Raw genomic sequence first — 26,590 nt, forward strand, 5'->3', positions numbered from 1 at the left:
GTTCCACAGTCACCTGACATTTTCAACACAATCTACTGGCCACTTTCTGGCACTCTTTCAGGAAGCACCACAGCATGTTTTTTTTTTTATTCTTAAAATAAAATCACAATGCTTGCATCAGATAAGGAGGAGACGGACTGTTCCCGTCAAGTGAGGAAAAAAAGAAACTGATTAGAGTGAAGTGAAAATGTGGCGAAAGTGCCGATAGAGTTCGACTATTCCAAAACAACCAGCCTAAATGAGTGGGGTGTGTATTGATATAGTATGCAATAAACTCGTAAGTATAAATGATAAAAGTTGTTAAAGAGGGAAATGTTGACGTTAAACATACCTTTAAAAAATGTGTTTGGATGGTAGGGAGGCGGTTGAAGGTTTAGTCCACACATAGAGCGAGGATGCAGATTCATTCAGCGGCGGGACCGAGGAGGACTTCTCCCAACTTTGGACTCTCCTCGTCTGGGCGGTGCACTTGGACTAAACTACGCCCCCGACAGACTAACAAGCCCCTGTAAGTATGCTAATACAAGCTCAAATGTGTCTCTCACATCTTTAGTCGCCAAAACCAACAATAGAGTGGTTTAAACTAACTAATTTTATAGCGTAAAGTGGAAACTTTTCACTACTAAGTCATCGCAGCAGTCGCCAATTTTTAAATAGGTTAGCAATACTTTATTAGCACTAGCATCTATTTTTTGCTTGAAACACAATTTTTCCACACCAAGTCATGTATTTATAACGTCTTTAAATGCTCCTGAAGTCCAGTTGTTGATAATTTTTAAGGTATATGATTATTAAAGGACGGTTAGCATTTAGTATACGGCAGTTATATGCAATGCTAAATGTTAACATTTCTTTATGTACGTCCTAAATGCTACCGTCCTTTAGCAATTACATAACTCGTATGTACATGCTTAATGCTACACGTTATTTAGCATGTACATGACTGTTTTCACTGTAATCACCAAAAATGATTCCCCTCACCTCCCAGGGGGTGAACAAGGGGATGGGTCAAATGCAGAGGATAAATTTCATCACACTTAGTGTGTGTGTGACAATCATTGGTACTTTAACTTTAACTTAACAGTTATGTATTATGCAAAAATGCTAACTGTCCTTTACCAAGTACATAGCTGTGTCCTGGGCATGATGTTAAAGTGCATCGGGCAGTGGAGGCTCCTCTATGGGGTCTTGGGGCACTAGGAGTTTAACCCCTTTACTACTGTTACCCAAGGTGGCCCTTGGCAAAGGCCTAGTACCTGATTGCCCCCTAGCCAGGGATATGGTGAAAACCTCAACGGCGGAGCAGGCGGAAGACGATAGATTTCAGAACTACCACAACGGCTGCGATTGCGGAAGAAGGCTGCAGCAGAAAAGGATCCCCAGTCGTCTTGGACTCCATGCCACTGGACCTTGACCTGATTCTGTCAAGGATCGTGTGGTGACTGTGCACCAGTATCCCCACGTAAAACAAAATCACGCACAGGCATCCTCCATAAAGGGATACACCCTTATCTGGAGGATCGTCATACTCGTTCGTTGGCCGCCGATGATGACATAGCTGTTGCGTACATGCTAAATGCTAACTTTTCTTTTCCTAAGTCTTGAAGGTAGGTAGGTAGGTCTTTATCGTCATTGCACAAGTACAACGAAACTTTGTTTTCAGCACAAACCCGTTCAAGATTAGACAAACAAACAGTGTACAGGGTTACAGAACAGGAACGCTGATGAGTCGCTGATTTGCGTCAAGGGCGTTGGATGGGGGGTGCGGTATGTGTGTGTGGCGTATATTTTTTTGTGGATGTGTGTGTGTGTGTGTTTGTAAGCCTGCAGCGTGTCTCTGTTCCGCGGCCTTGGTGTCGCGCAGTCGCTAGTCAGTCCAAAGTCAACAACAAAAGGTGTGTGTCCATGAGATACAAGAAGGGAGTCTGTTGTGTCATTCCCCACATATTTTATAATTTAAGAATAAGTAATTAAAATTAAAAAAAACTATAATCTAACATAATGATAATGACACTCAATGAAACTACTTGATTAGCCTGTAGCATGATTTACATGTAATGAAAATACCTAATTAGGATGTAGCATGACGCTAACAACACATAAACGACCGAACTGTAATTGATTAGCATTTAGCATGATCCAATGTGTAATAAAGCAGCTTGACGAGCAGCTAGCATGATTTTAAAGACGCAATAAACTTCACGTAAACCACCTCCGTTACATGGCTTTACATGTGGGACACACATGAATAGAACAATTTGATTAGCATTTTGCATGGAACTAACAACACATACTAAAACTTGATTAACATTTAGTGCAGGAGGGTTAAACTCGTTTTGATTGAGGGCGACATTGCAGATACTAATGCCCTCGGAGGGCCGCTTGAAATAGCGAATTAGATACGAATTTGCCTATGCAATATATTTTTACGTACACTGTAAAAACATTTGGAGATTTTACAGTAAACTGGCAACTCAGTCACCAGAATTATACTGTAAAATGGACGGTGTTTTTACAACATATTGCATGTACTGGCAACTGAGCTTCCAGTTTTTTACTGTGGAAAAAAAACTGTGGTACCGTTTTTCCATTTAGAGTAATACACCATAAAAACAACAACCGTACATTGTACAGTAAAAAAATTGAAGCTCAGTCATCAGAATTTTACTGTAAAAAAACAGTGGTATAGTTTTTTCAATATACTGTACAGTAATATTGGCCCTGCGATGAGCTGGCGACTTGTCCAGTGTGTACCCCGCCTTTCGCCCGAATGCAGCTGGGATAGGCTCCAGCGACCCCGAAAGGGACAAGCGGTAGTAAATGGATGGATGTATATATGGTGTGAAAAACACCCTACATTTTTACTGTAAAATCTATCATCATGGTTACTTTTTAATGGATAACTTGCTTTGAAATCATAAGTAAAGCAAATATTTAAGTATTTATTTTAATTTGGACAGAAACAATTGTTTAGAAAGTATGGTAATATAATAATCGTTGCAATATTAGACAATATTACTGTTTAAAATGTATGCAGTACATATATATTTTTTACGTGTATTTTTGTTGGTCAAAATGGAACAAACAAATACATTTAGTAAGAAAAGATAAGGTACTTTATTGATGCATATTATTTCCAGCCGTTGCGGGCCACATAATATGATGTGACAGGCTAAATCTGGCCCTGTGGCCTTAAGTTTGACACCTACAATTTAGTGTGATGCTAACGAAATATAATAAAACTATTTGATTAGCATTCAGCATGATTCTAACAGCACACACAATACATGACAAACGTTCACCACATCCAGTATAGCTTCAAGTGTGGGACACGGAATATGAAACTATTTAAATAGCATTGAGCTATAGTTAACGGCACTTTATTCATGGCTTTAAGTGTGTGGCACATCCATCCATGCATCCATTTTCTACCGCTTATCCCTTTTGGCACATATAAGCCCAAAAAGGTGTCTAAAACGTTTAACCTCACCATCTTCTGTTAATGCTAAGCTAAAGTAAAATCCTCCTCGCCATGCATTTTTATCGTCGTCCATACATATTCAGTACAAGGAGTAAGCATAAACAGCATCCAGTTCTTGTTCAAAAGTAAGGTTTTCTGAAACTGCAGCTTCGGAATTCTTTGTTAGGTTTCCAACAGCGTATTGTCAATGGACTTTGTGTTTGAGAGGATGACTCCTGTGTGAGTGTGTTCAGCTTTGTGTTCAGAGAGGATGTTATGTCTACATCTGTACCCTGTCTATTTTTTTCTCACCAGTTGAGGACAAACGCTATGTTTTTATTTGGTTTTTGCGGCCTATATTCCCAAGTGAGAAATGTGCCAATGATGAAAAATGCCTACCCTCAGGAAAATTCTGAAAACTCAGGTCAAAGTGCGCATCCTTTGGTGGTTGGTCACCTTTTGTTTGGGTTAGGTTTTATTTTGTTGTAGTTGTAAGAATTTTTAGACATGTTCCTTAAGTTTGTAGTGGATTGTTCAAACACGACACAAAAGAAACTCATGTCAAAAGTACAGATACTAAAGTGTTTGCTGACTTTTCATTAGGGTTGTTGACTTTTGATGGATTTGTAAGCATTTTTAGACATTTTCTTAAAATCAATTAAACATCACTCAAAGAAAAAATCATCAAAGTACAGATCCTAAAGTGTTAGCTAACTTTTCACTGGGGTTGTAAAATACAAGCCTTTTTAGTCATTTTCCCTAAATTTGAAAGGATTGCTCAAACATGACTCCAAAAAAAACCTGGGTCAAAGTACGGATTCTAAAGTGTTTGCTGACTTTTCAGTAGAGTTGTTTACTTTTCAAATAAATGGTATGCATTTTTTGACATTTTCCTTGAATTTGTAAGGAATTGCTCAAACATGACTCAAAAGAAACTCGCATCATAGCACGGACCCTAAAGTTTTTTGCTGACTTTTCATTAAGGTTGTTTACTTTTCATAAAATTGCAAGCATTTTTAGACATGTTCCTGCATTTCTTAAGAATTATGCAAAAATGACTTTCAAGGCTGTAAACTACAAGCATGTTTAGACATTTTTCTTAAATTTGTAAGGGATTGCTCAAACATGACCCCAAAAAAATTTGGGTCAAAGTAGGGATCCTAAAGTGTTTGCTGACTTTTCATTATAGGGTTGTTTACTTTTCATAAGATTGCAAGCATTTTGAGACATGTTCCTTATATTTCTTTTTCAAATTGCTCAAAAGTAACACAAAGAAACCAGGGTCAAAGCGCAGATATTTGAAGTGTTTGCAGACTTTTCTATTTGGGTTATTTACTTTTGTTAAAATTACAAGCGTTTTTAGACATGTTCCTTCATTTCTTAAGAATTATGCAAAAATGACTTTCAAGGCTGTAAACTACAAGCATGTTTAGACATTTTTCTTAAATTTGTAAGGGATTGCTCAAACATGACTAAAAAAAAAACTTGGGTCAAAGTAGGGATCCTAAAGTGTTTGCTGACTTTTCATTATAGGGTTGTTTACTTTTCATAAGATTGCCAGCATTTTGAAACATGTTTCAAAGAAACCAGGGTCAAAGCGCAGATATTTGAAGTATTTGCAGACTTTTCCATTTGGGTTATTTACTTGTGTTAAAATTACAAGCGTTTCTTTCTTTTTTTAAACATTTTTCTTAAATGTCTTAGGGTTTGCTTATGGGTCAAAGTGTGGGTCTTGATATATTGGCCTCATTATCACAAGGGGAAAGTTTTGTTAAAATTGTGAGCATTTTAAAGGATTATACAAAAATGACTTGTAAAATACTTTGGCCCAATGTGTGGATACTACATTTTTTTGGACACTTTATTCAGGTTTTCTTCTTTCGTTAAAAATGTGGACATCTTTAGACATTTTTCTTTACTCTTATTAAGAATTATGCTAAAACAACTTCTTAATAACTGGATCAAAGTATACTTTTACTAAAACACAGACATTTTTAGACATGTCCTTTAGTTTCTTAAGAGGTATAAAAAACAACTTCCAAATAACTTGGGTCAACCAGGTAAACACCGTATTAAAAAACAGACCTTTTTATACGTTTCCTAACGGTTACCCAAAAACATCTTCCAAAAACACTTGTATTAAGCTAAAGATTTAGTTAAACTGAAGATATCATTTGACATTTCCTTGCAGTTTAGGGATACTTAATAAACATCTTTCAAAAACCTCCAAAGCCTGCTTCTGAAAATACTAAAGGAGTTTGTAATAAGCTTGTAATCAAACATTGTTTGTAGCGGCCTTAATTAAGGAGGAAATCAGCATTTAAATTGGATGAAACTCTTAATCCCCTCCTGGGTTTAATGGACTAATGGGTTGAAAGACTACTAAATGTGATGTTTAGCACATGCTCAGTTGGCCGAACTGTTTTATTTCAGCCCTCAAGGCTCCCCCTCTGCCCAACGCCCCACCCCGTATTTCAATAACAGGAAACAATCGGCCATCATCTTTCATCGCAGCTTGACGTTGGTTCCCGCACGGTGCCACCGGGTCTCTGTGGTACCGCCAAGCGCATGAGGAGCCAGCTGACTGGTTTCCTTATCGTACTCCAAGGGAACATCTGACGCATAGCCTCAGAAAACTAAGAAATAACTGTTGGCTCACAATTTAATGAGATTTGATTCGGTTTCTTGTATGTTGACAAAGGCAGTGGTGTCATGGCAGCACGTCAACCCAGTTATTGCTGATGTCATCACAGCCACCTTGCAGCCACAAGGGGGCGAACTTGCATGGTAGCTGTGTAATCCTATGATGTAGTAAAATAATTATATGATAAAGTATGCTTCAGCAAAACTATTTTAATTCTGTCTAGTAGAACAATACAAAATTATATTTTTTACATTCATGTCAAGGAATGAAAATATTTTCTAAATGTGGTATTTTATCCCATTTGAATTACAATAGCACTACAGTATTAATATACAGGTATTTCAAATAATGACAGATATAATGTTTTGCAAGCAGTGAAAACTAACAATAAAAACAGTGGGTGAAAATGTCTATATAAAAGGTGGAAAATAATTTAAATGTTTTTAAAATGCATGGCTGTTATATGAAAAAAAAGAATTTGATTAAATGTAGTTTAATCAATGTTTAAAGGTATTCATTTAAAAAAAATGTCAAAGTAGAAAATGTATAAAAAAAATGTTAAGTATATATATATATATATATATATATATATATCAATCAATCAATCAATCAATGTTTATTTATATAGCCCTAAATCACTAGTGTCTCAAAGGGCTGTACAAGCCACAACGACATCCTCGGTGTCGAGTGGGTCTGATATAATATTGTGAAAGTCCAACACATCAGCGAAAGTCCAGTCCATGGTGGGGCCAGCGGGAACCATCCCGAGTGGAGACGGGTCAGCAGCGTAGAGATGTCCCCATCTGATGGACAGGCTAGCGGTCCACCCCGGAGCAGAGTAGATATATATATATATATACATATGTATACATATACACATATAGGTATATATTAGTAATCCTTTTTTCTTTTTCTTTTTTTTGCAGTACAATCACTAATTCGAAAAATTAAAGTCAGGTTTATGGGGCGTGACATAGTTGACCCAATTTTCCCAGTATGAAGTTAATTTCTCCAATTTATAATTAATAAAGGCAGTTATCTTCTCCATTTTATATATGTCCATTGTTGTTTCCATCCATTGCTTCAAAGTTGGGCTCTACTGGGATATCCATTTCCTAGTAATGGTCGTTTTACAAGCCACCAGTAGGATATTCATTAAGTGTTTATCTTTCTTCAGCCAATCCTGAGGTACATGTCCAAAAAACAAAGTTTTACTTTCGAGGGGTATTTCACGTTTGAAAATATCCTGTAGAGCTTGGTGTATCTCTTAAATAAATAAAATATTTTGACATTTAGGGCAGACAATAGATATGATTTATGTGAATATGATGTAATGGATATGCATGTCTGATGCTGGATGTCAATAAAAAAAAAATGTTAAGTTGAACAATTTCAACAATAAGGTAGATAAATAAAATGTCCTGCTGTGTGTGTGCAAGAAATTATCCATTATTTCTAAAATAATGTATTGTAGACTAATAGTGTTTCTTCACCATTGTTGGGCCATGAGCGTCCCTTAGTGCCACTAAAATCTCATGTGGTCCATATGGACCTCAGCATTATTCAGTTTTAAATACATTTTACAGCTCTTGTAATGACAATGTCAAACAAACAGAAACCTGTAGCTAAAGTCAGAACATTCCTAAGTGCAAAAATTGTGATTAAAGTAGTGAAGCTATATTTTCATTTGCGCTTACATTTTATTGACAGTTTAAGAAACATACATATATACATTTTATTTAGCTAGAATTGATTCATTTTAGCACTGCGTAATTGTATGTACCGTATTTTCTGCACTATAAGGCGCACCTAAAAACCTCCAATTTTCTCAAAAGCTGACAGTGCGCCTTATAATCCGGTGCGCCTTATATATGGACCAATATTGAGCCACAACAGGTCTCGCAACTACAGGATGCATAACGTAACCCCAGCCTCTACTGTAGTGTCTATTCTATGCGCCTCATAATGCGGTGCGCCTTATATATGAACAAAGTTTATAATAGACCATTCATTGAAGGTGCGCCTTATAATCCGGTGCGATTTATAGTGCGGAAAATATGGTACAGTAAATGTATTTTTCATCAGTGTTTGAGTCTCTTCTTTTGCTGTATATTTGATTAATCTTTATTTTTGTAATCAGCCTGACCTTATAGCCTGATAATATTTGTGTCTAACACATGCTTTCCTATCATTGGATAGTTTTTCTTGTTCAACTGTAAGAAGGTTAGCTACATATATTGTATATAATTGCAATCAAGAGTTGGATTAGTTATCAATGTTAATATTTGAGTGGGTTCCAGCCCCCTCTGTAGTGCAAAAGTTGGGCCCCTTGGTCAAAAAGCTTAAGAACCCCTGGACTAGTTCATTTCAGTTCTATGTAAATCTAGTTTAAATATAGCTAAAAACTACATAATGTAAATTTAGTTTTAAAATGGCTAAAACTACATTTCCAAGAATATATTTAACATGTGATGCAGGTGGTTATTTCGCATCTAGTAGTTTGACTTCCTGCCACAGGGGGGAGCTAAAGGAATTACAAAATGTATTGCCAGTTTAACAGTGAAGGAATTCAAAATGTATTCCCAGTTTAACAGTTTGGGCCTTAATGTGTCTGTCCTGTATGCGGTGTGACAGGCACGCGCTACGTTTCCTCTTTCATTGTCTCATGTGTATGTGTACGTGATTTAGTGCACAGCCTCTTCTTTGTTTGCTCGCCTTTTATTAGTGAAAGAGCAGCATTCCACACATTAAGATGACTTTGTGGAAGTGCTTATGCCTATTTTCCTGTTAGCCCCCCTTTCTCTCCTTGGAGGATAGTCCGGATACCTGCTGACGCGTGCAATGAACTGAGGAAAAAGCTGTGGTAACACACACCGTGTATTGTGTCTCTGAAGAGGAGCACTTCCTGTTTCCGGATCATGTTGTCAAATAATCTAAATATAAAGCCGGGGTGTCCAATAGAAGAATCATACACTTAGATAGGTTCTCTTTATTAGAATGCAGTCTTTTTTGCACCTTTATTTACATAAGTGAATGTGCTTTTGGACAAGGTTGCAAGGAGCAGTCTTTGCCGAAGGAAAATAAATAAGTACAATGTTCATGTAGTTGGCACAAAATGGTAAACATTTATATATATCAACAAACAGATGTTGTGATGCTGCAATGTCAGATTACACTATGACCTTATTTTTTACTGCTGGATTAGAGGCACGTTATGTTTAGTTAATGACCCTTATGACACATAAAAGAAGCTGAAAACTAGATTACTAAAATTTTGCATTTCAGTTGTTTACTTTTGCTAAAATGATTGAGAATGTTTCGATATGTTCCTCGTGTTTTGTCACTTCCATTTCTTAGACACAACGCAAAAAACAACTTCCAATAGTTTGTGCTGATCTTTCATGTTTACTTTTGTTAAAACTGCAACCATTTTTAGACAAAAAGATGAGGTAAAAACTACTTCCAGAATCCTGAAGTGTTTGCCGTCTTTTCATTCAGGTTTACTTTTGTTAAAATGGGGAGCATTTTCCTCAATTTCCCAGTCAAAACAACTTCCAAAAACAAGCAGTTTTAGAAATGTGCTTGTTGACATTTTATTAGTGTAGTTTAGATTGGATCAGGGGTAGGGAACCTATGGCTCTCGAGCCAGATGTGGCTCTTTTGATGACTGCGTCTGGCTCTCAGATAAATCTTAACTGACATTGCTTAACACGATAAGTAATGAATAATTCCGCTGGTAAACACAGTGTTAAAAATAACGTTCAAAATATAAAACATTCTCATGCATTTTTAATCCATCCATATGTTTTTTTTACCGCACCTGTTCAAGAAGTCGCATTAATGGTAAGAAGTATTTTAATTATTATTGGTTAGCTTCAGAATAACAATGTTATTAAAAAGATTAACAGACTTATTATACTCTAAAAATGTTGGTCTTACTTAAAAATGCACGCATTTAGTTGTATTCAGACTTAAAAAATATTATATGGCTCTCACGGATATGCATTTTAAAATATTTGGCTTTCATGGCTCTCTCAGCCAAAAAGGTTCCCGACCCCTGGATTAGATCATCAATTTTGACATTTTTTTAATGTCTTGAGGACTGGGCAAAAATGATGCCCAAAGTATAATAAAATGAAGTCAGCAAGCATCATTTAATTAAATTTGCAAGAATTTTAAAACATTTGCCTTAATTTTCTTCATTTGGAATTCCGGCATCGTTTATGGCTGTTTGGTTTTATTGTAGCGCGTTGTAGTTGTTCACGTTGTCAGCTGACAACTCTACTTAACCCAGCTGTTCTCAGTGTGGTATTGTTACAAGGCATCAATAGCTTTGGAGACCTGGTTGAAGACCTCCTCCACGGGAAGCTCAGAGTCGACCTGGGTGGGGCAAGATGACGATGACGACATCAAAGCGGTTCATAACAATTTAGGAATTGGGAGTTTTTCACTCACCTTTCTGACGATGCCGCGTTTCTCGTAGAAGGCGATGACGGGCTCGGTGGCTTTGTAGTAGAGATCCAGACGTTTCTTGATGGTCTCCTCGTTGTCGTCTGAACGGCCGCTGGTCTCGCCGCGTTTCAGAAGCCTCTTGACCATGGTCTCGGCTCTGGCGTCCACGTACAGCAGCAGGCAGGGTTTGCCGATCTGTGGACACATAGAATATGTCACTCAAATGTGGTCATAAAGCGCACTACCCCAAAAAAAAGATTTTACCTTCTTTTCGAACTCCTCGCCCTGCTTTACCTCACGGGGGTAGCCGTCGATGAGAAAGCCTTTGGAGACACTTGCCTTGGCGATCATGGCGTCCTTAATCATGTCCAAGACGGTGTCCTGAACACACAAACCAACACTTTACTCAGTGTAATAAATCCAAACCAATCGCAGAAAAACAGGTTATGTTCGACAATAAACGTATTATGATAGGTGAGATAAAAAAATAATAGGATAGATAAGAATAAATATAAAGGGTATGTTTATGGGGCAACATCCTGTAAAACGCATGCCAGGCCACAAGTTGGCGATGCCCAGGGACATAGCACCAAATTTTGAGCCCCCATACACAAAACTCCTATCCACCTATGCCACCCTAAAACAAATATTGTTGCCCCATACACACACACTTGATATGTGTATGTACACGAAAAAACTAATTACATGGATTTGATCGAAACCACCTTTTAAAAACATAACCTTAATTAGGTTTTTGACTTTTTAAAGATGGGATTAAGGTATCAAAACTAGAACATGTCTAAATAAACCTCCCTAAATATTTGTTAGTTTAGAAAAAAAAGTGCCAACAGATTCAACAAGTGGTTAGAATAGGTTCTTAACCTTGTTGGAGGTACCGAACCCCACCAGTTACATATGCGCATTCACCGAACCCTTCTTTAGAGAAAAACTTTTTTTTTTTCTTAATTTAATCTTAATTTTTAAATATGAATCATGACATGATGTTATTATATTAAATAAATACTAATAAAGGTATATTTTACAAACAGAAAGTTACAGGAATGTACACATGATCCCATGTTTACATCTCATTGTGCAACATGCGAATGTTTTAGTGGGAACTAAATGCGATATCTGAAAGGGGTACAAATTATTTCCAAAGCAGGACCCCCACCCAGACATACAATACTAGTACACAGCTCATAAAAAACAAAATGTTTTGTTATTGTCATTGTAAGTGGGCCAAAACACTTGACTGCTGTCATTTGATTATAATAATAAAACATTTAACTTGTTATTTAGTCAGGTTTGGGACAGGTGTGGCCACAGCGTGCACGTCTGACGTCGCTCACATGTGCTCCACTGAATGCTCAAGGAGTTTTTGCGTTTGCTCACGCATATGGAAAATTAGAGGGAACATTGTTTGGGGGTATCCATAAGACGCCGATAGGGAAAAGTTTTTATTTACACGATGAGTCGGGTGTGTCCTGACCTCTGCGGTGGAGGCTCTACCGAACCCCTGAGGCCGACTCACCGAACCCATAGGGTTCGATCGAACCCAGGTTAAGAACCAGTGCTCTAACCTGTCATTCACTTAAATATGATTATAAATCTAGTCAGGATCTACGGTGGCCTGGAAGTGCAAAACACTTTCAAATTCCAAAAAACAACTTACAATGACAGAAAACAAAATAAAAAAAATATTTAACACTTTACAATTTCAGAAAACAAATTAAAAACAGAGAAAAAACTTTACAATGTCAATTTGTTTTTTGTTTTTTTTATAATTGTAATTTGTTTCATGAAATTTGAAAGTGTTTTGCACTTCCAGGCCATAGTAGGTTTTCTTAGGTAGCATGAAGAAAATATTATTATTAGTAGTGCATCTCCTAGAAGTTACGCTTCCCTTCGTCTTTAAAACCTAGTGTCGCCTGTTTCTAACTTTACTTGAGGGTCTTTGAAGGCACCACAGTTATGGGCGATTAATGACGTTATGGCGTCTGTGTTGAGTGAAGTGTTCGAAGTTAGGTTTGCTATCTAGGTGGAACAAACCATTTTGTATTTTTGATAATGTAAGAGTAGGTAGTTAGACATTCTTAATTAGATTCAAGCAACCTTATTATTGAACTTTCACAGCTATATTTATTTTTTTTAACATTTGTGACATCGTTTTTATATACCTAACATATTTAAATCCTCAACATTTACCAACGCCTAGCGGCTCAGGTACCACTTCCCCACTTAACCCTCCACTTAGACGCCATTATATTGGTGTGTACATGTGAGCTTATAAAATTTGACGTTGGCGTACAGCAGTGTAACATGCACTATATTGCCAAAAGTATTTGTCCTCCTGCCTTGACTCACATATGAACTTGAAATGCCATCCCATTCCTAACCCATAGGGTTCAATATGATGTCGGTCCACCTTTTGCAGCTATTACAGCTTCAACTCTTCTGGGAAGGCTGTCCACAAGGTTGCAGAGTGTGTTTATAGGAATTTTCAACCATTCTTCCAAAACTGCATTGGTGAGGTCACACACTGATGTTGGTCGAGAACGCCTGGCTCTCAGTCTCCGTTCTAATTCATCCCAAAGGTGTTCTATCGGGTTCAGGTCAAGACTCTGTGCAGGCCAGTCAAGTTCATCCACACCAGACTCTGTCATCCATGTCTTTATGAACCTTGCTTTGTGCACTGGTGCACTGTCAAGTTGGAAGAGGAAGGGGCTTGTTGCAAACTGTTCACACAAGGTTGGGAGCATGGAATTGTCCAAAATGTTTTGGTATCCTGGAGCATTCAAAGTTCCTTTCACTGGAACTAAGGGGCCAAGCCCAACTCCTGAAAAACAACCCCACACCTTAATTCCTCCTCCACCAAATTTCACACTCGGCACAATGCAGTCCGAAATGTACCGTGAAATTTAAAAAAAAAAAACGTTTTTTTTTTTTTTTTCATAAAGAAATACAATCATGTGTGCTTACGGACTGTATCCCTGCAGACTGTATTGATCTATATTGATATATAATGTATATATTGTGTTTTTTATGTTTATTTAATAAAAAATAAAAAAAACATTTAATTTTTTTTGAAATTTCTTGTGCGGCCAATCGGGCCGCGGCCCGGTGGTTGGGGACCACTGCTTTACACCACTGCATCTGACGCTTTGCATTGGATTTGGTGATATATGGCTAAGATGCAGTTGCTCGGCCATGGAAACCCATTCCATGAAGCTCTCTGCGTACTGTACGTGGGCTAATTGGAAGTTCACATGAAGTTTGGAGCTCTGTAGTAACTGACTGCAGTAATTATTCGCACTATGCACTTCAGCATCCGCTGACTCCTCTCTGTCACTTTACGTGGCCTACCACTTTGTGGCTGAGTTGCTGTTGTTCCCAAACTTTTCCATTTTCTTATAATAAATCCTACAGTTGACTTTGGAATATTTAGGAGCGAGGAAATTTCACGACCGGATTTGTTGCACAGGTGGCATCCTATGACAGTTCCACGCTGGAAATCACTGAGCTCCTGAGAGCGGCCCATTCTTTCACAAATGTTTGTAGAAACAGTCTCCATGCCTACGTTCTTGATTGTATACACCTGTGGCCGGGCCAAGTGATTAGGACACCTGATTCTGATCATTTGGATGGGTGGCCAAATACTTTTGGCAATATAGTGTATATTCACAATAGTTGTCTTTGTTGCAACGCCATCAACATTAAAGGCAGCTTTTCCCTTATTTCAGTGTGTTTCACATTATCAGGCTGCAAAATGCGTCTAAAAATTGCAATTTTGTGTGTGTTTTCATCAGTGTGGAGGATGATCCTTTTACCAGCGGCACCAGCTCTCCCCTCTGCATGATGGCCTGAAGATGCTTGCCCCTCTCCGAGCCTGAGTTGACCTCGGCGCGGAGCAGATCCCCCGACGACAGGTGGGTGTAGCCGTACTTGGCCACCACCCTCTCACACTGGGTGCCCTTACCGGAACCGGGACCACCTGGAGAATGAAATGAATGTTATTCATCCATGAGCTGTGGGGGGTTACTGCTAAATGATGTTCATGATCGTGTGCGTGTACTCACCAACCACAAAGATAATTTTAGCATCTTTAATCTTGTCTGGAAATAGATAAAAGAAAGATACAAATAAGTGTGATAACAGACAAAAAGACAAGGATTGTTACAAACCGTGTGGTGAGGTAGTGTCCCAAGAAGTGCATGTGTTCCCCATTGCTGCTTTTAGCTGCTTGACATTGCTATTACTACTACAACAGTGTTACCATGGCAACAACCAGGTCAACAAATAAATAACCACTGTATTTTCAAAAAATATACATTCATTACATTTGGCTATATTTTTCGTTAAGGTGAATATATCAGGACGTGTTCATTAAAAATATTGCAATAAATGTGACGCCTTGCCGCTGTTGCAATCCCCCAAACGGGCAGAAGAGGGCAGCAGTGTTCCAAGTATGCGAACAGCCCTTTCTGTGTCAACTCATCCACTTCTTAAAAAGCGCATACTGACGTGTTTACGCCTCATAAAATCGTACACTTTGTGTTGAATAAGTGGTTTTTAATTGCCCCTGTTACGTACCTGCCATTTTGTTGCGTTCGCTGCGTGCTCTCCTTCAGCTAAAAGACACACAAAAAGATGATAAACGTGTTAATTCTTCTGGAACAGCGGCGCGTATCGTCCAGGTTTATAAGCAAGAACATTAATTGACTGTAGCAGTGCGTCAATTAATCACAATTAACAGCGAGTTCATTAGTTTCCTGTTATTGCTTGTAAACTTAAGTATGAGGAAGAAGGCGGGACATAAACTTAAAGTATGAGGAAGAAGGCGGGACATAGTTTGGTTGACGAGTACAATCTAGGGATGGGCGATACCACACTTTTAGGATTCGATACGATACAGATACTTTTTCTTGCATTTTCATCGATACCGATACCAATAATTTCTTATTGGCAATTTTTTGTTAGTCAAAAATATTATTACTATTGTTATTATTTAAGACAAATCACAAGACAAATACAGACCATTTATACCACATGTATTATGGTCATTATATAATAAAAGTACAATTAAAATAAATAACAAATATGAAAAATAAATTAAATATTATATATAATAATAACTATATATTATATATAATAATAATTAAATATTAGGGTTTTCCAATTAACAGTCAAATCCGAATTGCAAGAAGCTGCAGTTATTTTTTAAAGTTTGTGATATAATTAGCAATTAATGAAATATGAAATAGGCTAATGTTTTCGAAATGTAAGAAATCATGTCACAGATTAAAACCAAAATCACATTCAATCATATATTCAAGATTTTCTTGGAAAAAAATAAAACTGTAATGCAAAGATGAAGAATCTCCAAATTGTATCTCTTTCTTATCTTGTTTTAAATACTCAAGCAATTTTCAACTAACAGTGAATTCCCCTGTGTGGAAATTATTTGAATTTAGGATAATCATTTAAACATCCATCCATTATCTACCGCTTATTCCCTTCGGGGTCGCGGGGGGCGCTGGAGCCTATCTGAGCTACAATCGGACGGAAGGCGGGGTACACCCTGGACAATTCGCCACCTCATCGCAGGGCCAACACAGATAGACAGACAACATTCACACACTAGGGCCAATTTAGTGTTGCCAATCAACCTATCCCCAGGTGCATGTCTTTGGAGGTGGGAGGAAGCCGGAGTACCCGGAGGGAACCCACGCAGTCACGGGGAGAACATGCAAACTCCACACAAAAATATTCAGTAAACATTACTAAAAAAAAAACAAAAAACAATGCCTGTTTTAAGTCAACAAATGGACAACACTGGATATGCCTGCCTGCATCGCTGTCGGCTGGCTGTGTGTGTGTTGCACGTTAACGACGCTCATTCGCTGTCTCCTGTCACGTGACTGGGCCAGCTCTATACTCTGCCAGGTACAGGGGTGTCCCAGCACATAGTAAGTTAAGTAAGTCATCAAAAACATCTGAAAGTGATGCTTGCACCCCCCACACGCCGTTTTTTGGTTTATATCGATACTTTTTTCAGAAAAGTGATGCCAAATGAGTAGCGTGTGAGTATCGATATATCGATACCACAGGATCGATACGCACATCCCTAGTACAATCCTTCCCAGTCAGACCTTTTAAACAACCCCATGTATTCACATTCACTCTATATTATTATATAATTGTATCATATGAAAATACATTTAAGAAAAGTTGTCAATATTGGCGAACTATTGTAAGCAAGCAGAAAAAATCCTGATGATGTCATCGGGTAGTTGATTGATTGACTGTAAAAGACATTGTTAAAGATATTAGGAGGCGCTCAAATATAATTAGACTTGGACTTCCTTTTATTGTCATTCAAAATTGAACTTTACAGTACAGATAAGAAGGACATTTCGTTGCATTAGCTCGTTGTAGTGCAGGACAAAGAGAGCAATAAGGTGCAGATATAGAGGTACAGATAAATGGATTGCACTTTTTCATATGCATCCATGTAATATTGCTGATTTCAATATGAAAATCAGTAAGTTTATATTGCTGAGGTTGAAGTTTGAGTTAATGGCTGCTGGTGTTAGTTTAAATCAGTCCTCTTCAGAAGGGGGGTGCTAGTATCAAACAGTATCATTGATTGATTGATTGAAACTTTTATTAGTAGGTTGTACAGTACAGTACATATTCCGTACAATTGACCACTAAATGGTAACACCCAAATAAGTTTTTCAACTTGTTTAAGTCGGGGTCCACGTTAATCAATTCATGGTACAAATATATACTATCATCATAATACAGTCATCACACAAGTTAATCATCGAGTACCGTATTTTTCGGAGTATAAGTCGCACCGGCCGAAAATGCATAATAGAGAAGGAAAAAAACATAAGTCGCACTGGAGTATAAGTCGCATTTTTTGGGGACATTTATTTGATAAAACCCAACACCAAGAATATACATTTGAAAGGCAATTTAAAATAAATAAATAGTGAACAACAGGCTGAATAAGTGTACGTGATATGAGGCATAAATAACCAACTGAGAACGTGCCTGGTATGTTAACGTAACATATTATGGTAAGAGTCATTCAAATAACTATAACATATAGAACATGCTATACGTTTACCAAACAATCTGTCACTCCTAATCGCTAAATCCCATGAAATCTTATACGTCTAGTCTCTTACGTGAATGAGCTAAATAATATTTGATATTTTACGGTAATGTGTTAATAATTTCACACATAAGTCGCTCCTGAGTACAAGTCGCACCCCCGGCCAAACTATGAAAAAAACTGCGACTTATAGTCCGAAAAATACGGTATATACATTGAATTATTTACAATAATGATGCTTCAAATCCCAGTTGGAAAAGCTGTGCACTGCAAAACATGTTCATTGTAGCCATTATTCCCGACTTCGTTTTTGTTTATGAAAACAAATAATCATCACAAATTGTTACTGATTTTTGCTTTGTGTGTTTTAAAATGTTGTGCTCCTGAGTTATTATTGCCGATTTAATTTGAATGTATTATTTAGTTTATTTAACTTTATTTTTCAGTTTATAAATGCTCAAGTCAGTCTAAAACTGTTATAGTTTACATAACATTTTAATTTGGTCAAATGTTTATTCGGGATCGCGGGGGGCAGAACCCCCCGAAAGGGACAAGCGGTAAATGGAAGAATGGAAAATGTTTATCGAATTTAATTTTTTAAAATAATTTCAGGCAAATTGATGCACTTTAAATATTTTCTGCTACAGACTAAATACCAATGTAAGTAGTTATTCTTTCTTGTAAGTTGATCTATATTTATTTCGTCTTTTTTTGTTTTCTTTGATTGATTGATTGAAATTTTTATTAGTAGATTGCACAGTACAATTGACCACTAAATGGTAGCACCCGAATAAGTTTTTCAACTTGTTTAAGTCGGGGTCCACGTTAATCAATTCATGGTAAATTAATGTTAATAAGGATACAATGTTTCTGCAGAAGTGTACTTACTAACAACCAGTTACTTAGCAATAACAATTATAAAGACAAATGATACTACTTTATAGTCACGGCGGAGAGTGGGGCGTAACAAGTAATGATTGAGGAGCACTGGTTTAAGGTGTCCACTTTTATGCCTGGTGCTCTTAAAGGTCATCGTTAGCTGAGTCAGCACGAAGCCTATTGGTGAACATGACCTATATGGAGTTCAACTTCTACTGTCGTGCAATACCGATTTCATTCAGGACCAAAAAAAAAATGTAATAGTGAAGACAGAAACAGAACATAGTGTACATTTTATTATGGGCATGCTTAAAGAGTCAACCATGCGCCTCACCCACCTTATTCTGTCTTATTCCTATTTTTTAACCCGCTAAAAAAAGCCCCCACAGCTGTCAAGTGTCGGGGGGGATAGTGTGTCCAAAGAGTGAGGCGTTCATGGACTACGAAGGCACATAAAGGCAAAGTGGTGCATTCTCCTTGTGCACAAGCCTGTTACTACGAAGTGGCCCTTTAAGTGGGAGAATGGAGGACCCGTTTGACGTCAGCGCATAGTGGGTGGTGTTGTTTGTGAACGGGAGATGAAGTCAGAGCATGCAGCCTGAATTCCTTCAATGCTGCCAGGGGTCGATAAAGCTGCTGCTCTTAATGAGCATTAGTGAGGGTTGCATGGGACAAAAGAGCTAAAATGGCCTTTAATGGATGGACATGATTGATTGCGAAAGAGGAGAACTGACGGCAGCATAACTAATGCATTATATATATATATATATATATATATATATATATATATATATATATATATTAGGGCTGCAACAACTAATCGATTAAAATCGATTATCAAAATAGTTGGCGATTAATTTAGTCATCGATTCGTTGGATATGCGCAGAGGCTCTTTTTTAATTTAATGTTTTTATTTTTAAACCTTTATTTATAAACTGCAACATTTACAAACAGCTAAGAAACAATAATCAAAATAAGTATGGTGCCAGTATGCTGGTTTTTTTCCAATAAAATACTGGAAAGGATAGAAATGTAGTTTCTCTTTTATCCGATTATTCATCGATTAATCGAAGTAATAATCGACAGATTAATCGATTATCAAATTAGTTGTTAGTTGCAGCCCTAATATATATATATATATATATATATATATATATATATATATATATATATATATATATATATATATATATATATATATATATATATATATATATATATATATATATATATATATATATATATATATATATATATATATATATATATATATATATATATATATATATACACATATACACTTCTATAGTATAACTGGAGTACTAATGTTTTTAGGGTACATCCAAACAGACCATAGCATGCAGAGTTGAAGTCAATTTTGCCTTCATTGTCCTAACGATACAGCCTTTCTTTACATCCAAAGTCATACCTGTCTTTTCCTTTCTGGGACATACAAATGAAAAGTCAATTTTGCCTTCACTACCACTCTATGACCCACAGCTGAAGTCTACCCTGCCTTCATTGTACTTTTGTTATTTGGCATGCAGTAAAATTCTACTGCATTGCTTCTGTGGCCAAAATTGAAGTAAATTCTCCACTTTCTCCATCAAAGTTGAAGAAGTCCAAGCTGGCTTCATCTCCCTGACTGCACCTCTTCTTTCTGGAGCTAAAGTCAACCTGCAGTTTTCTCCTTCGTGACCCAAAAACAAAGTAAAGAGGTGCCTTCACCTCCACCCTTTGGCCCATACTTGGTTTTCCCCTCATGCCTTCTTTTTCCAGTCTGCGCCTTCTCCCTGTTGTATTAAGTTGAAGTCAACCTTGCCTTCATTTCCCTGACCGGACCTCTTCTCCCTCTGAAACAAAGGTCAATCCTGCCTTCTCTTCTGACACTTTGAGAGAGACCTTAGACATCTTCATATCTGCACCTTTTCTTTCAGGCACCATCCTGTCTACCTTTACCAGGACCTGTAGTTCAAGTATGTCATAATGAAACAAGCTGAGCAACATATTCACATCTGCACAGACTCATGCATTCTCCAACACTGTGACATCAAAATGAGTCAATGCTGCCTTCTTAACGTCGACGTCTTTTCCTTGCTGGTGCTTGTACCGCTGCTCTTACCATGGATGTCAACCATGCCTTCGTGTTCCTCCATCCTGCATTCTCTCTGAGACAGACGATGCCAACCCTGCCTTCTTGTTTATGCCGCCTGCACCTCCCCTCTGTATGACTTGGAGATGAAGGCACCCCCTCTATCCTCCTCCATACTGACCTGTCCTGTGTCTCCAGATTCTCAGAGCGAGGGGCTGGCCGCCGTCCCTTGGTTATCCCCACAAGCGAGAGTCGTGCGCGGTTCCTGCTGAACGGCAGCCCTCCCTCCCCCACGCTATGCCTTTTTATAGCCTGGCTGAGCCTGCGCTGCATTCTGGGTAAGAGGGCACCAGAGCAGATAAGGAGGGGAGGGGAGGAGAGGCTGAGGATGGATAGGTGAAATTAGAGACGGGATGTCTAAAAGTAGCAGCAGTCTTTGAGTATTTAGTATTTAGAAAATCTATTCTTACTTAATCGGAGATAATATGAGGTGAATAAAGGCTATGGAGGTGGTGCAATAACAGCGCAGGGACAATGTAGATAAAATGTTTCACAATCCGGGTTTTGTCAAGTTGCATATTGCGAGAAAACATCAGGCACTGCAATAGAAACGCAACAAAGTGGTGGTCATAATAAACCTCAAACATTTTATTTAACGTATGGGGAACTTGATCGCCTCCCCCAAATGGAACATAAATACAAAATAGATTTATATATTATGTACAAATTACGGCAGTGACAAATACAAGCACAGCGGGTACTTTTTTCTAAAAATAAAAATGTTAATTCACAGAATAACTGCAGCTCCCAATGTTGTCCAAAGACTTGCACTATATTGTATTCTGAGGTACAAAAATGAGGTATGCATGACCTTTGTTTAGAAAAACCAAACAAAAGATAAAAGAAACCAGCTTGTAATTTTTAACATTTTCGTACCATAGAACAAATTTTCACATTACTCCCAGTTAAAAATCTCCTTGCTGCTGTTTAGCTGACCAAAAACTCTCAGCAACTTGTGTGATTCTCATGGTCATCTTTACTGAATTATCTCACAAAAATGTAGCTTTAAGACTTCTATTCCCTGCAATATAATTATTACTATTATTGTAAATACTAATATAGTGGTGTGGGGAAGGGGGGGATAATGAAACTGCACAATGTAATACAGGGCTTTAACCACAAGGGCTAATATTTCATAAGTTCAATACTGTACTCGAATAATACTAAGGAAGCAGCTTTGAGCGGATAGTTTTTTTGTCAGGGGATTTCATTATGCACTTAAATATACAGCAAGTGCTTTCAAGTTTTTAAGCTAGGCATTTTTGACTTAACACTGAATAGCGTTAGCCGCATACTGTCACTGAACACCAGGAACACCAGTCTTGTACGAATGCTTACAGCAGCAATAATTTTTAAAAAATGTCTATAAGCCTGAAAGATTTGGCATGTGTGTAAGCACTTTTAAGGGAAAAAAACCTACTGTAGATAAATAATAATTTATATATATATCTATAGATACATATATATATATATATATATATATATATATATATATCTTTCAGTGCAAATCATTGATTTCTCTGACTAGAATTAAATTAATCTTAGAAGTTAAGAATGTTTAAACGATACTGTTGGTGTGCTTCTACAAATACAATCTCGAGTCTGGGGAGAAAAAAATGCTGATTAAGGCATCAGATGTTATTTTGTTAGTGACAGCAATCAAATTTTGACAAATCCCCTCACGACCGTGCAAAACTGCTGCATGTATTCTGTTATATTTACACATATTTCATTAAGAATTTGACATGGCACCACCACCTGTCCCACACATTTTTTTTTTGCAAGTGCACCGCCCTGTTATTGTCGTTTTGGTAACCGCTGCACCGCATCCTAGCTGGGGAAACCGCCCGGTGGCTCGAGGTCGGCAGATTCTTCCGGGCTGTCCTGCTCGTCGGCGGAGAGCTGAACGCGCTGCTCATCCATACGCTTGGCCTGCACTCTCTGAATTAGGCTAAAGAAGTCTTCGTCAGGCACCGTGGGAGCGTGGGGTCCTGCTTCTGGCGGGGAGCACCGCTGATCGTCGATCCGAGAGGACTAAGTCACACATGTTCAAACATAGCAAGGGCAAATGTCACAATATGAAATTAGCATATGAATCATTCAACTTGTGTGTGCTTCCTACAATTCACCACAAGGACAACCAGTACATAGACCAGGGGTGTCCAAACTTTTTCCACCAAGGGCCAAATATGTATAAATACACACATATATATATATATGATGCAACGTGGTAGATACTGCAGTTTCAAAATGTTATTAATAATGCTGTGACGGTATCAAACGAAAACTTTGTGAGTGGCATGTCTGTAAATAAACTGCATCTCCCAGAATCCTGGATAGAGGGAAAGATAAATGCAGAGATGTACAGAGACATCCTGGATGAAAACCAACACTTCCCATCCAATCTAATGGAGTTTAAGAAGTGCTGCAAAGAGGAATGTGCGAAACTGCTCAAAGATATTGTAGGTGGCCCAGCTTGTGGCATCGTATTCAAAAAGCCTTGAGGCTGTAATTGCTGCCAAATGGGCATCAACAAAGTATTAAGCAAAGGCTCTTAATACTTATCGACATGTGATTTTTCTGTTGTTTTTTTTAATACATTTGCTAAAATTTCTACAGATCTGGGTTTTTTCTATCGTCAATATGGGGTGCCGAGTGTACATTCATGAGAAATAAAAATTAACTTAATTTTTGATTTTGAGAAATGGCTGCATTGCAACAAGAGTGAAAGATTTAAAAGGGTCTAAATACTTTCCGTACCCACTGTAACTTCAAAAAAATATTTCAATATGTTGACGCAAAAGCAATTTTACTGTCAGAATGTTAAACACAATTTAAATAAAATGTTTTACTACATTTATAGAATGTATTCACTCAAAACGTGGTATTAAATTCAGTCCCACTGGGTGTGTTTTCAAGCACTACTTGTCACAGTCAGAGTCCCCTCACTCATCTTTGCAGACCGTGTAACAACCCACTCCACCTTTCAGCTCACCCTCAAAGAGCATGTGTGGTGTTTTGCCTGATTAATCTGCATTAATACATGGTTAACACGATACATTTTTGTGATTAATCACACAAGTTCACACGGTAAATTTGGTTTGTTTTTGTTTGATTTTATTTCGACAATGTGCTCCAAGCCACAAATTCCCCCCAGGCTGTAGCTTGGACACCCCTGAGAACGACTAAAAAAGCCCCTGCACAAAGCCAAGTCCCATAACAGCAGGCATGCTTGGATGCATCTGGTGGAGAACAATGTGTGAAGACCCCTGACCTTTGACCTCATCAAACCGCCCTCTACAAGAACCAAGTAGTGAGGATAGCTTCCTCCACTTTAACTGATGTATCACTACCTACACAGCCATTTGCAGCTTCTCCCATTTGGACGGAGGTTTTTAGTCCAAATAAAACGGTACAGATGTAGTTTTGTCCCAGCTGCCATCACAGAAGTACCTCTTTGCCTATATTTATTTTAGTGCAATTTATTCTTTTATTCTGGCTTGTCCCAAATCTTATCTGATTTGGATTTTACATGTTTTATCCTTTTTAAGGGGAACTTTGAGTACATGTACTATTTTGTGATCTTGGCAATGTTTGTGATGCTTGTTATGTGGTAGGTCTTTGTATTGCATATCTAAGATGTTCCTTTCTCTGTATGTTTAAATGGATGACCTGATCTTGCTGGCTGCAAAACAAGTTTACCTTCGGGTACTAATAAAGTAACCTAACCTAACCTCATCAAACACGTCTTGATGAACTAGAACAGATCTAATTGAGCAAGCATTTTGCAAAAGGGAATTTTCTACCATTTTAACGTGTCCCAGTACTTTAGTCCACCGCGTTATTACCTGGCACTTGATGAGCATGTTGAAGAAGTCGTCGCTGGGCTCTTGATCGCCTTCACCCACCAGGTGGCCCAGGTTGTTCTGGGTGATCCTGAGACCCGGAAGATTTCCCACGCTGACGCGCTGGTCGTCCAGGCGGCGACTCTGAGAGCTGGCGATCAAGTCGAACAGCTCCTCCGTCTGGGGGGAAGTCGTAACTGTGGGGTTTGCAACATGAAAAACATCTGAGTAACTTCCTTTTGAATGAACGCAGCAGTACAGTATCTCACAAAAGTGAGTACACCTCGCACATTTCAGACACCATTTTTATTCAATCTTCTCAAGGAACCATACTATAATAATGAAACTTGGAGGCGTGTTTAGGCTCCTTAGCTGGTAAACTGACAAGCGGCCAGGTCTCGCAACAGCGTGGAGGGTCTGCTTCAAAATGGTCACAGTTAGGGATGTCCGATAATATCGGACTGACGATATTATCGGCCGATAAATGCTTTAAAATGTTATATCGGAAATTATCGCTATCGGTTTCAAAAAGTTAAATGTATGACTATTTAAAAAGCCGGTGTGTACACGGACGTAGGGAGCAGTACAGAGCGCCAATAAACCTTAAAGGCACTGCCTTTGCGTGCCGACCCAATCACATAATATCTACGGCTTTTCACACACAAGTGAATGCAAGGCATAATTGGTCAACAGCCATACAGGTGAGAGTGACCGTATAAACAACTTTAACACTGTTACAAATATGCGCCACACTGTGAACCCACACCAAACAAGAATGACAAACACATTTCGGGAGAACATCCGCACCATAACACAACATAAACACAACAAAACAAATACCCAGAACCCCTTGCAGCACTAACTCTTCCGGGACGCTACAATATACACCCCCCGCTACCCCATACCCCACCACCTCAACCTCCTCGTGCTCTCTCAGGGAGAGCATGTCCCAAATTCCAAGCTGCTATTTTGAGGCATGTTAAAAAAAATAATGCACTTTGTGACTTCAATAATAAATATGGCAGTGCCATGTTGGCATTTTTTTCCATAACTTGAGTTGATTTATTTTGGAAAACCTTGTTACATTGTTTAATGCATCCAGCGGGGCATCACAACAAAATTAGGCATAATAATGTGTTAATTCCACGACTGTATATATCGGTATCGGTAATTAAGAGTTGGACACTATCGCAATATCAGATATCGGCAAAAAAGCCATTATCGGACATCTCTAGTCACAGTACATGTTGGAATGCCTCAATGAACCAAGGCTTTCCAGTGTTGGTGGCACTCATTTAGTCCTGGATCAGGACACCACCAGCAACATGATAATTAACTTGTAACTCACATGTGCTGCCAGTGTTCTGGCGAGACGTGCTCCACATTGGAATTCATGCATTCCATACATCTGCGCAAGCGTATCAATCCAAAGAATGTGGAAATTTGACTGCACTTTCAAGGAATCTTTTCTGTGAGTACGCACATATCTGTATTTTGTCATTTAGTCTCTTAAGGCCCAAGCTGTTTGTTTACATGCTTTTTTATTTCTCTTTGCTATTTGGGCTTATTGGACCCTAATTAGAATAAAAACTAAAAATCATCTTTTGATATGATGTACTTAGTCCATAAGTAACAAACAGTGTACTTCCATGTTTAGTGACATGCCAATTCTTATTTTTACACTTTTTTTCCCCAAATTCCATTGTATGTTATACTCTTCTGACACCACCAGATGGCAGTATAAGTGTCCACATAAGCACATAAGACCCCAATTCAGTAGTGTACACAATATTGGAAATAAGAGCTAAAAGGTGCTGTCCACATATGTGGCCACTAAGCCTTTTTTAATATACATGTCTCACATGACAATGTACAATTTAATTGGTTATGGATTCATGTGAAAATGTCAAATTGCTGCAAGGCATCCTGGGAGCGCTTTTAATTTACCAGTAAAAAAAACCCAAAAAATAAATACATTATACAATTGTAGTGTGAAACATGTATATTGAATGACAAAATACAGAAATATAG

The 26,590-nt window shown here is 38.0% G+C and overlaps 3 protein-coding genes and 1 long non-coding RNA gene across 9 annotated transcripts in view; 1 reads left to right on the top strand and 3 right to left on the bottom strand.

Moving 5' to 3' along the window:
* Positions 1 to 489, bottom strand: part of eng (endoglin) — a 108,949-nt gene extending 108,460 nt beyond the window's left edge. The window contains exon 1 of the mRNA XM_062031043.1: positions 332 to 489. The gene's annotated coding sequence lies outside the window, so the exon portion shown is untranslated. The remainder of the gene's footprint in view (positions 1 to 331) is intronic.
* LOC133638438 (uncharacterized) lies at positions 31 to 24,665 on the top strand. The gene is made up of 8 exons (XR_009823626.1): positions 31 to 277; positions 358 to 508; positions 14,366 to 14,485; positions 20,175 to 20,272; positions 20,342 to 20,426; positions 20,500 to 20,538; positions 20,740 to 20,787; positions 20,853 to 24,665. It is a non-coding gene; the product is annotated as an uncharacterized LOC133638438 (long non-coding RNA).
* On the bottom strand, positions 9,080 to 20,976 carry ak1 (adenylate kinase 1). Of its 3 annotated transcripts, XM_062031046.1 has the most exons (7): positions 20,836 to 20,976; positions 15,150 to 15,187; positions 14,636 to 14,671; positions 14,387 to 14,550; positions 10,821 to 10,937; positions 10,560 to 10,751; positions 9,080 to 10,484 (listed from the first exon to the last, which is right to left on the bottom strand). In XM_062031046.1, the coding sequence occupies exons 2-7, from the start codon at positions 15,154 to 15,156 to the stop codon at positions 10,419 to 10,421; spliced, it is 582 nt and encodes a 193-aa protein (XP_061887030.1). In that variant the 5' UTR covers positions 15,157 to 15,187; positions 20,836 to 20,976; the 3' UTR covers positions 9,080 to 10,418. The 3 variants fall into 3 exon arrangements, with proteins under 3 accessions (XP_061887030.1, XP_061887031.1, XP_061887029.1); XM_062031047.1 differs by lacking the exon at positions 20,836 to 20,976 and having other exon boundaries at positions 15,150 to 15,383; XM_062031045.1 differs by lacking the exons at positions 15,150 to 15,187; positions 20,836 to 20,976 and adding an exon at positions 14,741 to 15,141.
* Positions 21,276 to 26,590, bottom strand: part of gpsm1b (G protein signaling modulator 1b) — an 88,961-nt gene continuing 83,646 nt past the window's right edge. For all 4 annotated transcript variants that reach the window (XM_062031042.1, XM_062031041.1, XM_062031040.1 and 1 more), the window contains 2 exons: positions 24,563 to 24,756; positions 21,276 to 22,748 (listed from right to left, as the gene is read on the bottom strand). In XM_062031042.1, the coding sequence (XP_061887026.1) occupies positions 22,545 to 22,748; positions 24,563 to 24,756 (398 nt within the window). In that variant the 3' untranslated portion in view covers positions 21,276 to 22,544. The remainder of the gene's footprint in view (positions 22,749 to 24,562; positions 24,757 to 26,590) is intronic.

Source organism: Entelurus aequoreus, linkage group LG21 (genome assembly GCF_033978785.1).
Source record: "Entelurus aequoreus isolate RoL-2023_Sb linkage group LG21, RoL_Eaeq_v1.1, whole genome shotgun sequence".
NCBI lineage: Eukaryota > Metazoa > Chordata > Actinopteri > Syngnathiformes > Syngnathidae > Entelurus > Entelurus aequoreus.

Coding starts and splice junctions, on each gene's coding strand:
- ak1 (XM_062031045.1), bottom strand. CDS start 14,783: ATGGGGAACACATGCACTTCTTGGGACACTACCTCACCACACG. Junction 14,672..14,740: donor GGACACTACCTCACCACACG/GTTTGTAACAAT, acceptor ATCTATTTCCAG/ACAAGATTAAAGATGCTAAA. Junction 10,752..10,820: donor GCGAGGAGTTCGAAAAGAAG/GTAAAATCTTTT, acceptor ATGTGTCCACAG/ATCGGCAAACCCTGCCTGCT.